A 21,227-nucleotide genomic window follows, 5' to 3' on the forward strand; every position below is an offset into this window, starting at 1 on the left:
GATTGTTCAAAGCAATAAAAGATCTACTATGTATCAAACCTCATAATAGGCGACAAAAGCTGCAAATCAGTTTTTCTTGTTTCTTCTAGAAGCAAGAAGAGTGCTTTGGTGGATGAAATTCCCAAGAGGCACAGTGTTACGTAAGTCTTCTTCAGCTTGGTTAGGGATGGATGTGACTTCAGGTTATGCTGAGAACTCCATATTTTTAAGGCAAAGAAGAAAGGTTAAATTGTATGCTTACTTCACATCAAGAGATGGGCAGTCTGTGAATGAAAGCAGAAGAAACAAATAGGGAGGAACAGGGAGCTGTGCAGGATGCTCCACACTTCATCTGAAGTTCTGCTTCTGTTCCTTTGATTTCTTGGCCTTCATTAGGAATTCACTTAGTTCCACAATGCTTAGATTTTTTGAATACTGACAAAACTTGTAAGGTGAATACAAAGACAAATACACAGGCCGGCTTATTTTTTACTTGCTGTCATACACACCTGTCTATACATAAAATGATAGTCATGCACTACAGAGGACAGTGACTGATTCATACCATCTGCCTTTGAACCAGGACAAAATCCACCCTTATTCACATCTGAGGTGGGCAACTTGTGGTCTTCTTTTCAGCCTCCTCCCTGCACATTGCTGCCCCATTATATCGGGCATGCATTTCGACACAGAATGGAGATCGTATCAGAACACCAAACAGCAGGATTACACTCTGGATAAAGAGCTCTTTAAAGATTAATCATGCTTCTGTCCCATTGCTGTTGACCCACGTCACTGAGATAGGTGTACTATTAAGCATTCCATCCATCCCAACAATGCTTCTGAAGACTGTTGTGATGGATGGGCCACTAGAGCTAACATTTGTATGTGTGTATGTGCACAGGCTTAAATCCAAGGGGAAATAGTCACTTACATGCCTAGATTTGCAAACCCTAGTGCTGTAAAACTTGCCCGTCCCTGATCTAGCAGAATCTGTAAGGAATCTGCACATATTCTTGACTGTGTAGATGGTGTACACTGTAGAGAATCTTTCTCAACAGACGACCTTTCCTTGTGGACCTTATACATGTAGAGAACACTTTGAATTAATGGAAACCTGCATTATTCAACTTGTCATCCTTAGAGTCATATTATTGTGGACTAACTATTCTTAAAAATGGGAAGTGTTTCATCTGTCATCAGCTCATTTGATGTTCCAGATGAAGATGATTAGAGGTGGGCTACTTCTCCCACACTTTTCACAGCTTTGAAGGGAGAAATCAGAAAACCTGAAGAGACTCTGGTTAAGGCAATGAAGATGGTTACCAAAACTTTGATTAAACAGGATGTTGCTACAGTGTGCTGTGTGTATACATGTGTGCTTGTGTTTATAAAATACACTATTACTGAAAGGGGCTAGATTCAAAGAGTGTGCTTCTTCTCTTAGAACACCACCATTTAGTTCTGAGGAGGAACTGGAAGAGGATGACATCATGCAGTCCTACATTTCACCTGAACTCTCTCACCCAAAAGCATTCAAGAGGAACAGCAAGGGCAGCTTGTTAAGATTTGCAAGCCAGGATGATGTAAACTTGCCTGAAGAAGATGAGATGGAAGAAATAAAAACAAATCCTAAAGCTTCAAAAAGTAAGAACATTAATATTGGGAAGTATAACTGGCACATTTGCCCTGGGATCTATCATCCCATTACTCCACTTTACTGTGCTGAACAACTGTCGATCACATTGTCCCAAGGCAAATCCATGACTTAGCACTTCACACATATGCATGCAAGTTGTGGGTATTTTAGTAGTTCCAGTAGCTTCCAAGTCCATCCCTGAGCACTGATGAGCCGCTAAGGTCACAGAGGGCTTCCTTTGCTATGCCTGCCCCCACCCCTTTAAATCCTTGGACAGTTAGTCAGTGCATGCTCAGTTTTGTTCAAATAATGAAGACTTCACTTCTTATATTTTAATTTTAACAAGCTGAAGTATTATTTCAGGACATATTCTGTAATGTTTTTTGTGTGCCTTCAAGTTTTTGACTTATGGTGACCTTATCATGAGGGTTTCTTGGCAAGATTTGTTCAGAGGAGATTTGCCTTTGCCTTCCCCTGAGGCTGAGAGCATGTTACCTGTCCAAGGTCACCCAGTGGGTATCCTAGCTGAGCGGGGAATGGAACCCTTAGTCCAGCACTCAAACCAGTGTGCCATGCTATTATTATAACTTATCTGTGAGGCATGATCTGGAAGCTAGTATATGATTACTGTAGCCTAATAAGTCCACAAAAGTTAATAGTTTGCAGAAATTTTTACTACGGTAGTCTACTGGAGTCTAACTAAGATGAGTCAAGCCTTGTCTGTACTCTCCAGGATACTCAAGGGGCAGCCCAGAGCATCCTGGCCTTGCTGCTTCCCCACCCCACCCCTGTTACCTCACCCTCTGTTCCTGCGCATGATAGTTGTGTGCACAGGCATCCCACCAGGCTGCCCAGTGCATCCGCCGTCATCTTAGGCCATTCTCTCCTGAGGTCAGAACAAGGTGCCTTGCAATGGTCACATTCTGGGTGCTTCATTCTGACCTCAGAACAAGTGATCCATGGCTCTGGTGGATGCACCAGGTGACCCAGAGGGATGCCCATGTAGAAAGTTGTGACAGCATGGGAACACAGGACTCAAAATCTTCTAGAAGATGTGGAGCAACAAGTAACCTATCTTAATTCGTTGTTATGCCCCAATTCTAGTGTGGGACATGCCAGAAATTGTCTGGACTGCCTGCATCAAAACAAGAGGGAAACAGGCCTTTAGGCCCATGCAAACAAGGCCTCATAGCTCTGTCATTCTTGAAGGGTTGTATACTGGATGTGGAGGAAGGGGCTTCCTTCATTCAACCATCTTTATGTTTTGTGCACTGGGTGTGATAGAGGGACTGAGCGTTCCATCCCTCGTTTGTCAGCTCACTCATCTGCATGTGGTTCCTATTCACCCATGTTTAAATACTGGGGTGGTGTAATTGAAAACCTCCATCTAAATCCAATTTCTATTCATGACTAGAGCAGGCCCACTGAATTTACTCTTGAATGGTAAATTAACATTCATGTAAATCCCATTGATTCACTCATTGGGATGGCTATTGGGTTCATGCCCCAGAGTGAAGACTATGAAGTGAGAGATTGCATAAGCTCATAAGTCCCACTGGAGGAAAAAAATAGATATATTTTTATACCTGAGCAGTATGTGAGGGATTGCATTGCATCCTTAAAACATGGCTTATAAACTGACCAGATACCCCATTCTTTATATTCATGTAGGCACGCTTGTCCAAAAAGGAACTGACCAAGTGGAAAAGCTGCCTTTGAGCCAAGGAAAAGAATGTAAATCCCTTGAAGGAGTTAATGTTGGCCCAATGCCTGTTCAAAAGTGTGCTCAAGGAGTAAAGGTATTAGATTTTATGTGAAGCTCTTTCCCTTACAGCTGAATAGAAAATTGGTGGTTCTGATTAAGATGTTACATCCAAATCTTTTAAATTATTGTCTGTGAACTACTTTGTGGTTGTTGATATGACGTTTATGGTGAGGACTTGGTCAAGGTAGCACTAGTCTTTTAGTTAAAAACCATTCTGAGATGTGTTCATTTTAGCCAAATAAAATCTGCAGGTACAATTCAGGCCATGCGAAAAGAGTGGCTTAAAAGTCATGACAAGCAGAACAGTGTGAAACAGCTTTGCCAAACTCCATGACACCCTAACTGCACTGGCTTCTAATGGCAGCATGAAAACAGCATGGCCTCTAGGAAATGATATTATTATACATGAAGAATCAATGCTGAAATTATATCTTTTCATGTAGGTCACTCAAGAGAAGGAGGAAGTTACTTGTACTATAGCTTTAAAGGGGTGATTCCCCCCCCCCTCATATGTGGTATGAAACCCTCTGTAATTTAAAGTGACTATGGCACATTCCAGATGCGCAAAACGTACGTACTAGGTATGTACTAGGGTTAGGAAAGGGCATCCTTTCCGGGCGCCCTAACCCTAGTACGTACCTAGTACATAAAAAATGGCGGTGCCCATTCTAAATGGGCGCCGCCATTGGGACGTTACGACCGCACTGCCTCCAAATGGAGCAGCGTGGAAGTGACGTCCTGGCGCCGCGTGAGGGTGCCTGGGGTGCCTTTTCCGAAATGGAGCTCCTTCCTTAATTTGTGTTGCTAGCGCAGCCTTTAGACGGCTTTGCCAGTGACACAAATGAGAAAATGTCCCCGCCACTATCGGGTGTCCTTGGGGCATGAAACCCCAAGGATACCCCTTTCCAGGCCACGGCCTTTTGCCGCTTCCCCACGGCCTGGAAAGCGGCGGATTGGGGCCTCAGAGGCTGCCGCTGTGGCAGCTGAGGCCCCGATCCGGCGGGGAAAGGGGTGGGAACAGGCCACCCCAAAAGGGTGGTCTGTAAACTGCCTTAGTTTGTTTAACTGTATTTTTTATTTTTTATAAAAACTTTAATAAAAATTAAAAAAAGAAAGAAACAGCATGGCCAATTGGGGTCACTGCAGTGGAGGGGGGAGGCAAATTCTCCTTCTCCCCCCCCCCCCCAAATACCCTGAAGCAGCAAGATTGCAGGAATGGGGCACACACAGTTAAAGTGATCCTGAGCTCTCCTGGTGTCAGAATCTAACAGAATCTGTCATAGGTTGTGTGTATGCTTTTATATATTGTTGATGTAGTATTAGATGGCTAATACTACATGTGTGCATAGTGGATATGAGTAATGATAGGAGGTGTAGAGAAAAACTTGGTTGCAGTTCAAAGCAAAGATAATTACTTGGTTCAGGGATGCACAGATGTGTGTGGGGTGCTGTTTATCAGGGGCCTTCTCACAGGAAAAGAAATGTAGAGGTAAAATTGAAAGTGCGTAAAGGGGGCTGAGTGATTAGATCAAGAAGAATGGGATATGGATATGCATTGATTTATGGACAAATCAGCAAAGCTTGGGAACTCTTAGAGTGGGGTATTGTTAATTTTAGGCTTGTGTTTGTGGATATGAAGGCACTTCTCTCTGCAGATGTCTTCTGCTAACATCTACAGTACAGAAATAAAAGTTTTACTGTTTAAAAACAGAGGACTAAACTGTAGAGATTGGGCAGTTCTTGATCCTTATAATCTGTGTGTACATTTTAAAAAATATATATGCCCACATCTTGCACCTCCTGCGTATAAATATCCTCCTGTCAGTAGAGGGCACTGCACTCTTCACTAGAGTAGCATAAAGATCTTTCCTAGTGGTTTGTTCTATTGGTATAATCACTGTGTTTGGTACTGTTTCAGATAAATACTTCCAAGTTTTTCAATGGTTCTCTCCCCCTTTATTTTGTTCAGAACAAATCAAATCTGTTATTTTCTTGTGTTTCTTGTTTCCAGAAATTTAAAATAAAATGTGATCATGTCATTATTACTACAAATTCTACGTATGAAAGCACAAGCAGAGAACTTGTTCCTGTGAAAAACATCCAGAGTTTAAGAAATTTGATTCTTTTTTTTTTTTTTTTTTTTGGTAGTTTACTGGAGTAGAGGATGAAGATGACGATGACTGGGATTTATCATCTTTGGAGGACAAAAAACCCTCACCAGCAGAAGATGTGAAAATTAAAAGTGTGACTGCCCTTGAAAAAAATGAATCAAATACTCCATTCACACCCCATGGATGGGGAGCACCTGTGGGAAAATCAACAAAGGACGAAGGTATATTGAAGAGAATATGTGTAGCTAGTTAGTATTTCTGATATTCTCGGCCTCAGTTTTGTCACACATCTCCCTGCATCATCTGGAAGGGAGGAAAGTGACTTGCTGTAGTCATATCCGTGGAGTTAGAGGATAAGAATTTCTCGGACTTGTGGAGCTACAAAAAGGAGAGGCAGCTAGTTGGATTATGTGTACTTTGCCTCTTCATTTTAAGATCGTTTAAGTCAATTTATCAAACACTGATAAAATATAGTTAAATACAGAATTACCTTGACACCACAAAACACAAGTAAAACACTTACCTGCTTTAGAAGGAGTTACATCTGACTGCAGGTGTGGGGCTGTTCACTCCAGTGAAAGGTAACTATGAAGAGAGGCTGGTCAACTAGGCCTGGGGTCCAATTTGACTCTCAGGATTTGCTTTGGGTTGCAGACTCACAATATGTTGTTGAGATTGGGTGAGTCGGTTTTGGGAAGGACAAGGATGCAGAAAAATACCTTGGTTTGTATGTAAGTGTCTTGGAGCATTACGTTCTTAACACATATTGGACTTTGACAGGAGGATCCAACTCTAATCTTCTTTCTACAATCTCCTGTCCATCCTGTCTCTGTAGAATGAAACTTCCTTTGATGTAGGTTCCCATCTAGCATTGGTACCAAATCATCAAAAACCTCTCCCTGCTGAACATTGTCAGTGTAGACCACTGTAGTTCCATTGTGGCTGCTGACACTTCAATTCCATCTGCTTGTGTGTTTCTCTGCCAGGGCCTCAGCTCTAGGGCAAGGGTGGCCAACTGTGCCCTGGCAGAGAAACAGTGAAGGGTGCTAGTTTTTGTCCCTGTGGATCTACAGTGGGCTTCAGAACCTCAGAATCTGCCAAAACTGATTAAAAATCAGGAGTAACCAGAATTCTGGTTTAGAGTTCTAGGGGTTTCCATTGAATTTGGGGTTAGAGGGTAAACTATCTTCCCCAGGCTTCTCTCCCCACATGTTTTTCATATTTGGGAGACCGTGTGTTCAGAGGGCAAGAATTGCTTGAAGAAAGGGCTTTCAGAAGGCAATATATCAAAGGGAAGGAAACCAGGAGTTTGGTGAGAAGTGTTTTTTGTTCTTGGAGGGGTGATCTTAGTCAATGAGCTTCACTCATTAATATTAGAAACTATCTTTCAACTGAAATGCTACAATTATGTTTTCTTGACACTGAAACATCAGTATTTCCACATCTCCTTTTCTCCATTTGAATACTATGCTGCTCTTCCCAGCCATGTAACATTTAGCAGGTGAAGCCTAATGGAGAAGTTGATATCTTTACTTAAGAAACTTTTTCATTTATCCATGAGGGAGTCCCTCTCCTCTTTCTGAACATGCTTATGCATCACAGCTGACCCTCACAAGCAGTGCAATACTAATCCCAGAGGAGAGCAAGGCCCATATGGCAGCAAACTGAACAATAGCATAGCTAGTCCAGGACCTCTTTAAGCATTTCTAATAGTGTGCTAAGGTACTGAGCATGCCTGAAGCTGCTCTACAATACTTACTGTTTTGTATTTCTTGTGCCTTGTAGACCCACTGCATTGCATTGCATTGCTTGATCCTATGTTGGCCTGCCTTGGTTAAAGGCGATTAGAATTTTTTCCGAAAGAATGTTTTTAGCCTCAACGTTAGGAAAAACATTCTGAATCTAAGAATGGTAGCAAATGGACACAAGTTGCAGACGGGGAAGGACTGGAATGTCTATTGTTTAAAAGTAATTTTCTATCTTCTTTTTAAATAGGCCTTCAAGATGCAGATACAACAAAAAGCAGCTTAGTCACTGTGACAGACTGGAGCGATTCTTCAGATATCTGATTCTTGTCTTTGGAGGTTTTTGAGGAGGTCCTTGAGGAGGGTTTTTTTCTACAGAAATCTGATTTCTGTTCATTTTTTTCTTGTGTCTTTAACAAGGAACTTTTGTTTACAAAACTCTGGTGTCTTTGATTTCCCTTTGATTTAATACAGGACTGTTTACATGCTTCTACATCATTCTCCACTTTCAGGGAAGACATTATTAATAAACAGTATTAACTGACTCAGTTATTTTAAATAATTGTAAGAAATCTACCAGTATTTTCTTTTTTCAAAAAGCCTTATACAGTGGAACCTCGCCATACACGCGCTCGCCATACGCGGCCTTGAGCATATGTGTTCAAGCCGCGGCGCGTGCGCGGGGTGGAAGGGGCGGTGTGTCCCATTCAATTGAATGGGCGCGTGTGCCCGTTGTGCCTCGCACGCACCTGCGCCGCCGCGCACGAACCCCATTGTTTACAATGGGGCTCAAGCATAGGCGGAAATCGCCATACGCGGCAGGATCCGGAACGGATCCCCCACGTATGGCGAGGTTCCACTGTATTCAACTTCACAAGGTGAGAACTTATTAAACAAATGATTTTCTTTCAGATGTTACTTTTTTCCTTCACACACACACAGAAAATTGCAGAGGTTAGGAAAAACTGCCTCCACTTTTGAGCACACAATTCTGTAGGATACCGATGGCCCTCACTAGCAAAAAGAAAAGTTGGCTTGTTAGGAGGGCATCCTTGCTGGATTCCTATTTGGGATATAATGTTAGCATGGATTTTGTAGACATTTTGCAATTTGTAGTGACACTATTTGTGTGCATTATTTCCACTGACCATAAACCTAGCCCAACGGAGACTCTTTTGCTCCCACTGCCACATGGAAAATGAGGAGTCCCTGCTCTCTCCGAGGAGACATTGGAAATAATAGAAACTCCTTGCCCGGCTGCAGCATAGGGAAAGGGTAGGGAGAGCAATCCAGCTGCCCCTGAGCTGGGGCTTCTAGAAGCTCCTGAGAGCTCTGGCTAAGAGCCGATTACTCCCCTCATGGGGCAGAGGGCAGGGAACTGAAACATAGCTGTATCAGGCAGCTCCTCCGGGGTTTTTGGAAGTACCATTGACCATTTCCATCCCCTCCCCATGCAGGGAAGATGATGGAGGGAAGCTTGTTTATTGGCACAAGCTATGGGTGAAAAAGTTCTCTCTAGTACTTCAGCTGGGAATCCAGTGGTGTCAGAGAGAGTGGTAACAGCCCCTAATTACATCCAGTCCGCCGAGGTTTTGTGATGGGTGAATTTAGCCTATTACCATCGTTTGCATCTTGTAACAAGAAGAACAAATTCATTATGTCTGCAGCTTTTGTTGCTAACCAAATGTGGCACCCAGGAGTGTCAGAGTCTTTCTGTGGATTCAGAGCTCAAACACTTTAAGGCACTGAATACAAGTTTACTGTTCTCTTCCTCTGCCACCATTTACTTTGGGGAGAGGAATGCGCTGAGAGGGACTGGTGAGCAAATGTCACAGAAGTACCATTTCCCATTTTCTTTTCAATGCCTGGAAGCATTTAAAACTAATTGCATACTATAAGTGAAGGTATGGCTCAGGAATTTCATCCGAAGCAAAATTTGAAATGATTGGGAGCAGGATCATTCTCAGAGGAAGCTAGCTAAATTTCTCCAGGGCAGTCCCATGATAACCAGTTGAATGCCTCATGATCACCACTTCCATACATGCTTCTTTATAAATCCTCAGCAATGGTTTGCAGATTTTAATATTTGCCTCTGAGGATGTTTGAAGATCAGTGTATTAGCTTTGTGTGACAGAATCCTAAAATTACATTCGTGGATGGGTTTCAGGCTGTAGGATGAAAAGCTTTAGGAACCATAATTTGTTGTTTTGGAACATAATTTGTTGTTGTTTCATGGTAAGCTACTGGGATTGTGTTTCAGAATACTTGATTCAGTCTTTTAAAGAATGTATGTTTACAATTGGTTCCAAGATATGAAAGGCAGACCTACAATAATCCTGGTATCCACCTGAAAGCTTTTCATTATTTCAGTCTGCAGAAACTTGTCGCCATAACTCAAAACCAATATAATGTGAGTTTATTTGTAAACTCACTATTTACAGCAAGCACAAATAAATGATTTACAGATATAATTTATGTAAAACATCAGTATAAATCTTAAAACAAGGCATGAGGAAAATTTACATCAAGTAAGACAACGGTTCATTTATAAAATATTCTTTTTTGTGGTTCCTGGTGACGCCAGTACCTTTCTAAAAATCATTATGTGAAAGAACAAACATGATTTTTAAAACACACACTGAGTTTTAGAACCTTCCAACTACACGTAAGCATTTTTGTCGAAGTGCTTTGGAGGGGCTTTGGTTGTTCTAAAATCTGGTGAAGTATTCCAGGCCTTTGTTCGAGTAGACACCACAGAATCAGCTCTGTTGTATGCATAGCCCATCCTGAAAAGTGAAAAATTGCAGTTCATTCTCCAAATGCAAGCAGACATTAACAGAAAAAGTTACATTTTTCCTGTAGAACTGACACCTTGCAATTTCATAGCTGAAATGAGATTTTTACTGGACAGTTTATACTTAGAACATACTAGACTGACAACAACCCTTGAACCACTACCTGTTGATTTATCTCTGAGTAGCCCTGTATATGATTGTGCTATAAGGCTGTAGTACTAAATCTTATCTAAAATTAAGCACAATTGGATTCAGTGAGACTTATAACTAGACAGGTATAAGAATGCAGATGGTTTAATCCTTTGTCGTTGTTGTGTATCTTCGAGTCATTTCCTACATATGGTGACCCTAAGGTGAACTTAATGGGGTTTTCTTGGCAAGTTGCTTCCGAGAGGGTTTGCCATTGCCACCTTCTGAAGCAACCCAAGGTTGCCCAGTGGGTTTACATGACTGAGTTGAGATTCGAACCCTGGCCTCCAAAGTCATAGTTCCAGTGCTCAAACCACGACACTATGCTAATCCTATACATCTGTTAGGTCTAAGAAGTCCCACTAAGTGGGACTTCTAAGTAATAACACTTAGTCTGCAATCCTATAAACATTTGCCTGGGAGATGGACAGCAGAGTTCCACAGAACATATCCATGAATAAACCTTAGGATTGTGCTATAAGAGTTCAATTCCAAGAAAGTGGAACTGAGCCTTTCTGAATTGGATAGTTGTTGATCAGTTTTTACTATACCTCAGCTTGGTTCCACTAACCTTGTATAAATCTAAGACCAAGAGGGGACAACACCAAGGGCCCACTGTACACAAGAATGAAGAAACAATATGAAAAAATAAAACCTGGGCAATTATTTACTCTTATGTGGAATTTTATGTGTGGTTCTTCTGCTGAGTTGAAATAGCTATAATCAAATGCCCATGTTTTTAAAGGTAAGGGTGGGCAACTGTGGCCCTCCAGATGTTTTGGACCCGTACGTTGGCTGTGTTGGCTAGAGCTGCTGAGATCTGTAGGCTGAAAACATCTTGAGGGCCATAGCTAGCCAAGTGTTTGGAGCAATAGTTTAGCAGAAAGTATATTCTGCCAGAGCCAGGGTTAAATTTCACCATGACCAGAAGCAGAGAGTGAGGATTAAAACTAGGGACATAAATTGGTGTATGTGTGTGGTGGTGGTGGTGGTGGGGGTTCCTTGCACATGACAACAAAAAATTTCTCTGCACTAAGTGAAATTAGGAATTTTTATTTTTATTTTTTTGCTAGATTCTCTTTAATGATGATGGCATACACTGGACTTACTGCTACTTTTTTGGTCACTGTGAGGTCCAAAATGCTCCAGATGATGTTTTAGCCACAGGAGCTCCCTTTCCCTTCACAGCCATTCAGTGATCAATGGAGAGAAGTGGGCATTGGAGAAGTACTTGGCCATAGCCGGACGCTTTTCTGATACACCCCATTTCCCACAAGCTATCAAATGGCTGCAGAGCTGGGGCTATAGCAGCTAAGATGTGAATCCTTGGGAGGTGAGGAGGAAGCATATTGTAGTTCTGCCTCAGTGGAACCTTAAGATATGTCTCTTGCTGCAGGAACTTGGCCATGGGACATTTTCCAATAATTTCATCTGAAAAATTCATGGATTTTTTTTTTGGAGGGGGGACATTTTTGTGCAAAATACATTTTTGGGTTTAATTTTTGGGTGGAGTTTTTTTGGGGGGAGTACTTTTTACAAAATACAAGTCTTTTTGCGCCTGTTCAATGGTGACAAGTGCTCAGTTGATAATTTTTTGGGACGGGGCAATGAAATCTTCTCAAGGATGACTATTCTTTATATCCTTAGTCTAAGCACATTTTCAGGCACATAGGAATGCTGCTCCCTAACTAAAACCATAAAATGCTGAAGGAATATGCACATGCATCTACCTGCAAGGCAGACACAACTACTGAGGGGGAAAATCTGAATTCCATTGTGACTGGACACCTGGGAAAAGCATGGGAGAGCATTCCCATGGCTGAATGTCATAGAGTAGGGCATTCAAGTTGCCCTAAGGTTACCAAAACACAAAGCTTAGGTCAAACAGCCAGTCCACCGAAAGCTAGAAAGTCAAGGGTCAATCGCCCAACCAAGGGAGAGAGACCTATTGTCTAATGATTACTGATTTCTTGTCTTAATGTAGTTAGGTCTATAGAACAGCTATGGTTCTCATATAATTTTACTTTTAATTGCAATCAATAAGAAATGGAGCAGGCGGTAAATACTGCTTGCATGTCATGCCAGAAAAGATCTTGCTTGCTTTATTTTTCAATATCAGAGTAAGATAAGCAGGATTGGGCAGTGAAAAGTCACCATCCTACTTTCAGTGCATGTCAGAGGCTCCCAGAGGTTTTATTTCTCACTTAGAAAGACCTTGCACCTTTTTTTATTCAAAAGAATTCAAGTTGTCTTCAACAATCACCTCATGTCACTCCATATACATCCTCTGTCCCCCTACTTAATGTCTTAGATTTTACATATTTGGGGTAACCAGAACCCAAAGAACTCATGAGCTCAAGGATTCTTCCCTAACTGTAGCTCATAGTTCTCCTCGAATAAAAAGAAAGTAGAATTCCCCCTTATACCCTGAGAAAGTTGAGTGATCCATGGCCTTCCCCCTTTATCCCTTCATACTGCCACCGCATAGAGCATGCAAGGAAAATAATCCCCACACATCTTATTTCTATGCAAAATTGAAATCCCTCCAGGATATCAAGCAGCAGAGATCAGGATCTCTGAGGAGAGTTTCAAGTGGTTAGGATTACAGGAATACAACATGCAGCAAAGAGCTATGGCTTAAGAGACCTGAAGTTGAAAATTTCAGCCAGTCTTCTCTTATCAATTCCCAAACCTGATGGAAATATTCATCTCCTTCCCATGCAGCACGTGAGAGTGGCTTATGATTACGTCAATAGTGTCTCAATTAAGTAGTGATTGTGAATATGAAACAATTTGTTGCTGTTGTTGTGTGCCTTGAGTCATTTTTGACTTTTGGCGACCGTAAGGTGAACCTATCATAATGTTTCCTTGCCAATGAATAAATCTATTCATGATCACTATTGATTTACCCAGCTTGTTGGGGGCAATTAGCTTACAGTTGTAAACCGCTTAGAGAGTGCCTTAGATGGTATGAAGCGGTATATAAATAGAGCTGCTATTGCTATTGCTATTTACAACTGGGACATTTTGCCATTATTGTAACCCCCCCCCCCCCCAAAGCTATTGCATGGGGGAAAAGGAGATCCATTCTGCTGGTGACTGGAATGAGTGACTGACATTTCCATTCATTTGGAGGAGTTGGGTCAGGAGAAATCACTTAGATTTTACATGTTTAAGAGCATCAGCTGCCAAATGTGGCTGAAAGAGAATACTGGTCATCAGTGTCCTTAACCAAGCTCTTTTTAAGCCTAAAAATGCAAACCTAAGTATTTTTTTACTGAAAAATGGATCTGAGGGGTTGTCTACATGGATTTTTTTAAAAAATCAGCTTCACCTTGCATTTTCCTGGTGTGCAGTAACCATGTTAGTGCCACACCTACTTGAAATAAACCACACTCAAGTAGTACTGACGGCCGCGTGCCCAAATTCAAATTGGTACAAAAGGGATGCACTTTTCTTTCTTACCAGCATGCCAAAAACCAATAGACTTATTGTTACTTGTCAGTCTTACCAACTTGCATGCTACCCACCCAATCCTCTTCCCCCCCCCCCTTTGCATCCCAGTGAGCGATTATGAGTAAGGGAGGGAAGTTTAAATGTCTCCTCCCCCCCACTATCTGTTGATTTTTTTTAAAATGTGTTTTTAATGTCTCCTGTTATGCACACACTTGCACACATACACAATGGAAGCTATGCACCTCCTTCACTGTGATTGCCAGCAATGGAGCACTTCACCCCAGCTGCCGCCCTTTCCTCAACAAAGCACCATTGACCAAGTTGCTTCAAAGTCAAGCAATGGTGAAAAGTTAGCCCAGTCCATTACCACCATCCCCACTGATCTCATGGCTGGCCTCCGCTGAGGAGGGGACAGCAGCAACTCGGGTGAAGCACTCCATTGCCAGCAATCATAGCAAAGGAAATGGGAAACTTTACTTCTCATGGTGTATTGGAGCAAATGGAAGATTGGATTGCTCCTCTCTGTTCCTCTCCCTGACCCGAGTAAGTGAATGATTGAGGGAGCATACACACATCTGGGTGCTCCAACCCCTGCAAATATGGATGGATGACTGCATGTAAAAAAAGTTCATAAAATACTAAATTTGCCTCCATTTCAGAAGCCCTGCTATGCTTTGATTACTATGCCCTGGACCTTAAGAAAATGACGACACATACCAAACTTGCCAGACTAGTCCTGCCCGCCCACCCACCAAATACCACCCCAATCCTGACACATATGTAAAAAAACCCATTTCCCCCTAAAAACAGAGTAAAAAGTGGGGTTTTAACATCCATAGTAATGCATAAAAGAAGCAATTTCACTGTGAAACAGGGCATACGTCATGTATTCCTACAGAACTGGAAACGGAGTGAGTACTATTTTTTTCACCTGTGTAGACAACCCCTCTACTGTGATTAGTAAAAGATTGTTGTGAGCAACTCTTTATATCTCAGCTTTAATTTCTAATAAGCGTCTGTTCAGGCATATGCAGACAAAAACAAGTTCTCCTTTGAATCCTACATAGGAGTGATTGGTTAATGCAATCTTCCCTAACTTCGTAGGGGAAAGGACAAGTTAATAGGAAAACAAACTCATTAATACTCATCAATACTCAAAAACAGGTAATGTACTATTTTACAAGGCATTTTTTTCAACAGGCAATTTCTTTGCAGTCCATCTCACTACTACCCAGAGAGGTCAACTTTACTTTCAACAGCAGCAATGTTGCAGAGAAACGTGTTGCTACAACATCTTCTACCTTGTTCCTTCCCAGGCCCCATTGTTCATCATTCTCCTCTCTTATTTTGTGGTTGTCCCACCTGATACAAGAGGTGGTAATAGTAGAGGAGGAGGAGGAGGAGGAGGAGGAGGAGGAGAGTAAGCAACAGATCTTGGAGAGGAAAAGACAGGAGATACGGGGGCAAAAACTTTTATGCTGCACTGGTCTTGCTGAAGGTAAAGGTAAGTGGTTGTTTGTACTTCATTCTGACAAACCTAATGCCTCAAAAATTCAATGAAATCATCAAATTATTGCTTAAGACCCTAGCCTACATGAGGCAGAAAACATTAAGGCATCAACAGGATGCAGTTGAAGACTTTGCTATCACCTTCAACCATATGGCTTCTAACACTATGCTAAAACCTTGCAGAGACAAGCTATATCAAACAAGGGTTTTTCCTAAAAAGGGAGGGGGTTAAAATCTTTACCACCCCCTTTTTTATTCCTTCAGCCCATCATTCCCAAACACTACCTGTAAAGTTGTTCTTGAAAGATATGCAGACTGGATCTGCATAGCTTATCTTCTTGCACATTTAATAATTAGAAATATGCTAATGTATTAATTTCAATAAAGCTGGTGTGTTCTGTACCTTGGAGTTTTATTGTTTTCAGCAATTGAGAAGCAAAATATACTGCCACCAATTATGCAAAGTGATGCTCCAGCCCATCCAATGAACAAAGCTGCTCCTAATTCATACCTGCAGGAAAGTGATACATTCATGCTTAGTAAAGACTTTAATCTGCAAAGAGGTTTCAATTATTTCATACTGAGTGCGGGTGTGTCGGTGTGTGTGTGACAAAGATAAACAAAGCTACTGAGCTTATTAACATATTTTTCACAAAATAATTTTGCAGAAGCTGTGCCCATGAAAGAGAGTACAACAAAGTAATCAAACTTCTACTCTTCTCCTTAATATTGCCCATTTCCCATTCAGTATTGGTTATCTGTTCTACGGCAGTCTTTCTGAGCTCAGGGCTTGGCCATGCTACCTGGGATAACTGGGAGTTGCAGTCTAACACATCTGAAGGACACCTTGCAAAAGGCTGTTATAGGACCCTGGCACCCAACTAACACTGACATAAAAACAAGGGTGCCACTAGGGGATGCGGAAGGCACAGACACCACCGGATGATACTCTATGGAGGGGTGACATCACTGCTTCCCAAATATGTCTTTTGGCAGAAATGGATTGTGGGATTCACACATGTCCCTTTAAAACCCTGGAGCTTAGCAGAAGATAAGGCATAAGTGGAGCACATCTCGGTGGGTGGTAAAAGGAGAGGCCTCAAGTTTTAATTTCTTAAAACTCTTTTAAAATTTTCTTTAAGAATGTCACATCTTACCAAATTATCACTTTCTCAACAATTTTTTACTTTAAATCACATGGATATGTAAATGTAAATATATTTAGGCTTATGATATTTTAATTTAAGGTACAATTTTAATTTTGCTAATTGTTTATGTCACAACTGTTGCCATTACATTAGGTGATATACAGGAATAAAATGATTTATGAGCAACATGTATACAAAAACATAACTAAGAATTTGGTATGGGGTGACATGAGAGGGGAGTGAGACACCAGGTGACGCCAACATTAGTGACACCACTGCACAGAAGCATGTTCACTGATTTGAACTGGATTTGCTTCCAGTCACAGCTTAACCATGCCAAAATAGGAAGTCCCTACTAAGCTTGACACCAGACAGGTAAATGGCAGATTTGATTTTTGTTCTAATTTTGAAGAACAAGGCACTTACAGCTGCATTCCTTTCACAATAAGAACTTGCGTATTACTTTTTTGGACTACAGTTCTCAGAATCAGCAGGCTAGCATGGCAAGTAGCTATGTTGTCTCAGGATTCTGGGAGTTGTAGTCCAAACAGTAACTTCTGCAAGATCTTATAAAAGGTATGTTTACAAGGAAGGCCACAACAAGTGCTCAGCACTAAACTGGAGTTAATCTCTTGCTCTTTGTGTAATTCTGATGTTTGCTGAGCACCTATTAGTGTAATCAGTTCATTTCTGTCCTGGTTCTCAGTTTCCATCACTACCCAGGTGACAGGATATACTGAACAGTCTGATCCTGTATGCATTTTGATGACTAGTTATGACTGTTTTAGACTTTAATGAAGGCAAGTGGAGAGATAGTAACAGGGTTGGTATCTAGGCATTTAAAAAACTAATAATTAGTTTGAATTAATAGCTGAAATTCTTCTAATTTTCCTGTTTGTTAATTTATTTTGCTGCAGATATCATTGTTTGCAGATGCAAGGGGATTATTTTTCAATACTTCTGCTTAACACTCAACAGGGGATGTGTAAACTGAAGTTTATTTGGCTTAACATACACCCATCCAAAGGTTACTGAATACTGAAGGAAATTACTGCTGTTGTGATTATTTTACTTATTGTGATTAAATAAAGTAGCCACATATTCAGCAGGAAAACTTCAGTTGCTGTAGGATAGGCGTAACATACAAACCTTGACTGCATGTGCCCCCCTTGCCCTCCTGGCTACTGAAATTTAATGAAAAATCACACTGCCAAATTTGGGTGGCAAAACTAGAAAGATCAATTTAAAGCAAGTAATTTGCCCATTTCCAGTGGCATTTAGCAGCTTTCCACTGAATTTTGGCTGCAATTTGGGGAAAAAAAAATCTGATTTAAAATGGTGTTTTCCATGGCATGATTTGTAGTTTTAGTAATGGTGAAGCTCAACACTTCTTTGGAACACATATAGTTTTCCGACAGTACTTACTTTTGTGCAACAAACGTAGGATCAAAGAATTCAGATGTGATTCGGTTTGCATACAGGGAGCAACCAGTCAATGCACTCAGCCCTAAAGTTCATCAGAGGGAGAATATTTCAGTAAATGGAACTATCACAGTACTGTACATGTAAACTTGTTCCTACAGACCCATAACGTCAATAGCAGTTCTACCATCAGTTTGATAGAATGGGGAGAAATGTGAACTACTCTGAATGTATAGGTTTATACTTACCGCAAAGTATGAAAATCAGCCCTGCTAAACAAGCAATTTTAGCTTTCGTCTGGTCTGAGCCTCCAACTTTTGTGCACTTCATCCCAATTAGTGCAAACACAGATCCAAAAAATCCAAGGCAGACAGCAGCAATCATAAGTCCTCTGCAGGCTTGGATGTAACCTGAAAATGCAACAGAAAACACAACATTAGTATGTCTTTTTGCCCTTCCAAGGGTTTTCACTATAGGTACAATATGTTAAAAGTTAAATATTCCCAGGCTCTCCAATGCAAATTCTCACTCCCTCCTTGTAAGTTATGTGAATATTTAAGAATATTAATAAGTATGCATACAACATGCACCCCTTTTTTGCAGAACAGCAGATCTAATAATAGGAAGAGAAATGCCCTACTTTGAATGACTTCAAAATGGACCTCATGGGTACATGGGAATCCTAGGAGGGTCTCTCCAGATATCCTAGATTTGTTCTATCCCTCGTTGACTATTATAAGCAGAATTTGGGAAAGTACCCTTTTTTGGAGGGCTACAGTTCCCAAAATATCCCAGCCAGCATGATCACTATGACAAAACAAAACAAAACAAAACACCTCTCCAAGCTGTATATTTAATGAAGAATATAGTCTCTCAGATAATATGTTCCTGTTGTTAGCTGTATCCCTTGACAATCTTAACCACAGTTCGGCTCTACATCTACATCCTCTTAACAATGGTACATGGCAATACATCTGTCAGCCAATTCTTCCATTATTTGTTATATTTATTTATATCCTGCCCTTCTCCCAAGGCTGGGACTCGGGGAGGCTTACAAAATAAAAAAACACCACACAGTCAATAACATACAAAGTTAGTATATTAAAATAGAATTAAATTACTACAATAATTAAAACAAATTCAGTACTAAAATCCATGAAGCACCCCAGGCCATTCTTTAAAAGCTTTCTGTTTTGAAAGCCTGTCTGAAGAGGAAGGTCTTCACCTGTCAGTGGAAGGCCATCAAGGAAGGGGCTATTCTGGTTTCCCTGGGAAGGGAGTTCCAGAGTCTAGGGGAAGCCACCGAAAAGGCCCTCTCTCGTGCCCCCACCAACTGTACTTGTGATGGTGGTGGGATGGATAGGGTTGCCATAACTGTCTACCTCCAAACCAGGACAAATGTTAAAAAATGTAGGACAAATGTAGGGCAAAATTTGCCCCCCCCCAAATGTAGGACATATTTTGGAAATGGAGGACACGAACAACTAAAAAACAAAACATTAATAAATTCAAAAAGCATTAATATAAATGCATGCTTCTTACGCATGCTCACAATGGAGGACATTTTGACATTCTTCCTGGTCCTGGATAGAAGTTTGGGCTGTAGCTTTGTGTGGAGGACTAGGACTCTGGAGACCAGGGTTCATTTCCCTGCCTATTGGGTGACCTCAAGCAAGTCACACTCTCTCAGCCTCCTCTGCGGAAAGCCATGGCAAAACTCCTCTGAACAAACCTTGCCAAGCAAACCCCAGGATAGGTTTGCTTTAGGGTCTCCATAAGGGGAAAACAACTTGAAGACACACAACAACAAATAATAAATAAATAACTGAGTACTGTACCTTTAAGTGCAGTGGAGGGTCTAGCATTGATGTTTATCACACTATGCTCTTAAAGAGCTACTATTCCAGTGTGACTCCTCTAGCAGCCTCCTGTTGCATGCTGGGATTGGCAGTTTTAAGGAGCTGAACTTCTCTGCCTGAGAATTCTAAATACCCCTCCTTAAAACTGCCAATCCCAGCATGCAACAGGAGGCAGCTAGAGGAGTCACACTGGAATAGTACCTCTTTAAGAGCATAGTGTGATAAACACCATTGTGTAGTGGCCTGAGTATTGGACTAGGAAAATGTGAGACCAGGATTCAAATCACAGCTCGGCCATGGAAGTGCACTGGGTGATTTTGGGCAGCAAGTCACACTCTCTCAGCCTCTCAGGGGAAGGTAAAGGCAACCCTCCCTGAAGAAACTTGCCAAGGAAACTGCTTAGGGTCACGATAAGTTGGAAAGGAGCTGAAGGCACACACAACAACAACAGCAGCAGCAGAGGAGGAAGAAGGGGAAGAAGAAAAATGAAGGAGAAGGAGAAAGAAGAAAAGGAGGAGAAAGGAGAAGGATAGGAAAAAGAAGATAAAAAAGAGGAGGAGGAGGAGGAAGAAGAAGAGGAGGAAGAGGAAGAAGAGGAGAAGGATGAGGAAGGGAAGGAAGAGGAAAAGGAGAAGGAGGAAGAAGAGGAGAAGGAAGAGGAAGAAGAGGAGGAGGAGGAGGCGGAAGAGGAGAAGAAGGAAGAAGAGGAGGAGGAAGAGGAAAAAGAAGAGGAGAAGGAAGAAGAGGAGGAGGAGGAAGAAGAAGAGTAGGAAGAAGAAGAAGAAGAGAAGGAAGAAGGAGGAGGAGGTGAAAGAAAGCCCCTCACCCCATCCCTATGGCCTCTCTCCTTGCTCCATGGCTGCTGCCACGCCAAAGGCATGGCAGTAGCCACCAAGAGCCCCAACCCACCCACCCGCCACCAGAGAGAGGCCTATGGCCTCTCTCCTTGCTCCGTGGCTCCAGACTTGAGCCCGCGGGAGGGACGAAAGAGGAGAAGCTCCTCCTCTTGAGGCTGGCTGGCCAATGGGGGAGAGTGGAGCTGGAACAACCCCGCCCCCTACTAGCAGTCACAGGCTCCTGCAGCAGGGGCCTGGGCAGGCTGTCCAGCCATTGGCCAGGCAGGAGCTCTTCCTCTGAAGAGGAAGAGCTCCTGCTCAGCCCTGCGCACAGCCACGCAAGAGCGTGCAGGGCTGCCCATAGAAGAGGGCACAAAGTGGAAGCGCCGGTGGGGCCGGGCAGCATGCTCCAGGAGGGAGGTAGGTGGGCTGTGCGGCCACGCAGCCGCGCAGAGAAGGAGGAGATGGAGGAGGAGGAGGTGGGTGGCTGCCGCCGGAGCGCGCAGAGGGTAAGCGCGCGGAGGCGGAGGAGGAGGTAGCCAAAACTGTGAATTGGCGGTAACTGGGCCGGGACCGGGCCGGAACCACCAAAAACGTGACTGTCCCACTTGCAGGTGGGATATGGCATCCCTAGGAATGGAGAGAAGGGCCTGGGCTGGCTCATATAGGGAGATATGGTTTGCCAAATAGCCTGGACCTGTGCCATGACGGCACAAGCGGAAGAGAAGGAAGAACTCAAGCTTGCAATATATTTACAATCTCCTAACAGGAACC

The 21,227-nt window shown here is 42.2% G+C and overlaps 2 protein-coding genes across 5 annotated transcripts in view; one reads left to right on the forward strand and one right to left on the reverse strand.

Annotated features, from left to right (window-relative positions):
• DZIP1 (DAZ interacting zinc finger protein 1) overlaps nucleotides 1-7,770 on the forward strand; it is a 34,719-nt gene extending 26,949 nt beyond the window's left edge. For 2 of the 4 annotated variants that reach the window (XM_089511164.1, XM_089511165.1), the window contains exons 14-18: nucleotides 90-140; nucleotides 1,427-1,626; nucleotides 3,290-3,417; nucleotides 5,532-5,715; nucleotides 7,490-7,770. In XM_089511164.1, the coding sequence (XP_089367290.1) occupies nucleotides 90-140; nucleotides 1,427-1,626; nucleotides 3,290-3,417; nucleotides 5,532-5,715; nucleotides 7,490-7,563 (637 nt within the window). In that variant the 3' untranslated portion in view covers nucleotides 7,564-7,770. The remainder of the gene's footprint in view (nucleotides 1-89; nucleotides 141-1,426; nucleotides 1,627-3,289; nucleotides 3,418-5,531; nucleotides 5,716-7,489) is intronic. The other 2 variants (XM_089511166.1, XM_089511167.1) reach the window with 1 other exon arrangement.
• A 1,935-nt stretch (nucleotides 7,771-9,705) lies between these two features.
• CLDN10 (claudin 10) overlaps nucleotides 9,706-21,227 on the reverse strand; it is a 32,020-nt gene continuing 20,498 nt past the window's right edge. The window contains exons 2-5 of the mRNA XM_089511172.1: nucleotides 18,007-18,168; nucleotides 17,762-17,843; nucleotides 15,592-15,699; nucleotides 9,706-10,025 (exon numbers count right to left, since the gene is read on the reverse strand). Coding sequence (XP_089367298.1) covers nucleotides 9,899-10,025; nucleotides 15,592-15,699; nucleotides 17,762-17,843; nucleotides 18,007-18,168 — 479 coding nt within the window. The 3' untranslated portion in view covers nucleotides 9,706-9,898. The remainder of the gene's footprint in view (nucleotides 10,026-15,591; nucleotides 15,700-17,761; nucleotides 17,844-18,006; nucleotides 18,169-21,227) is intronic.

Source organism: Sceloporus occidentalis, unplaced genomic scaffold (assembly GCF_023333645.1).
Source record: "Sceloporus occidentalis isolate IW3139 unplaced genomic scaffold, rSceOcc1.0.p SCAF_2, whole genome shotgun sequence".
Lineage (NCBI taxonomy): Eukaryota > Metazoa > Chordata > Lepidosauria > Squamata > Phrynosomatidae > Sceloporus > Sceloporus occidentalis.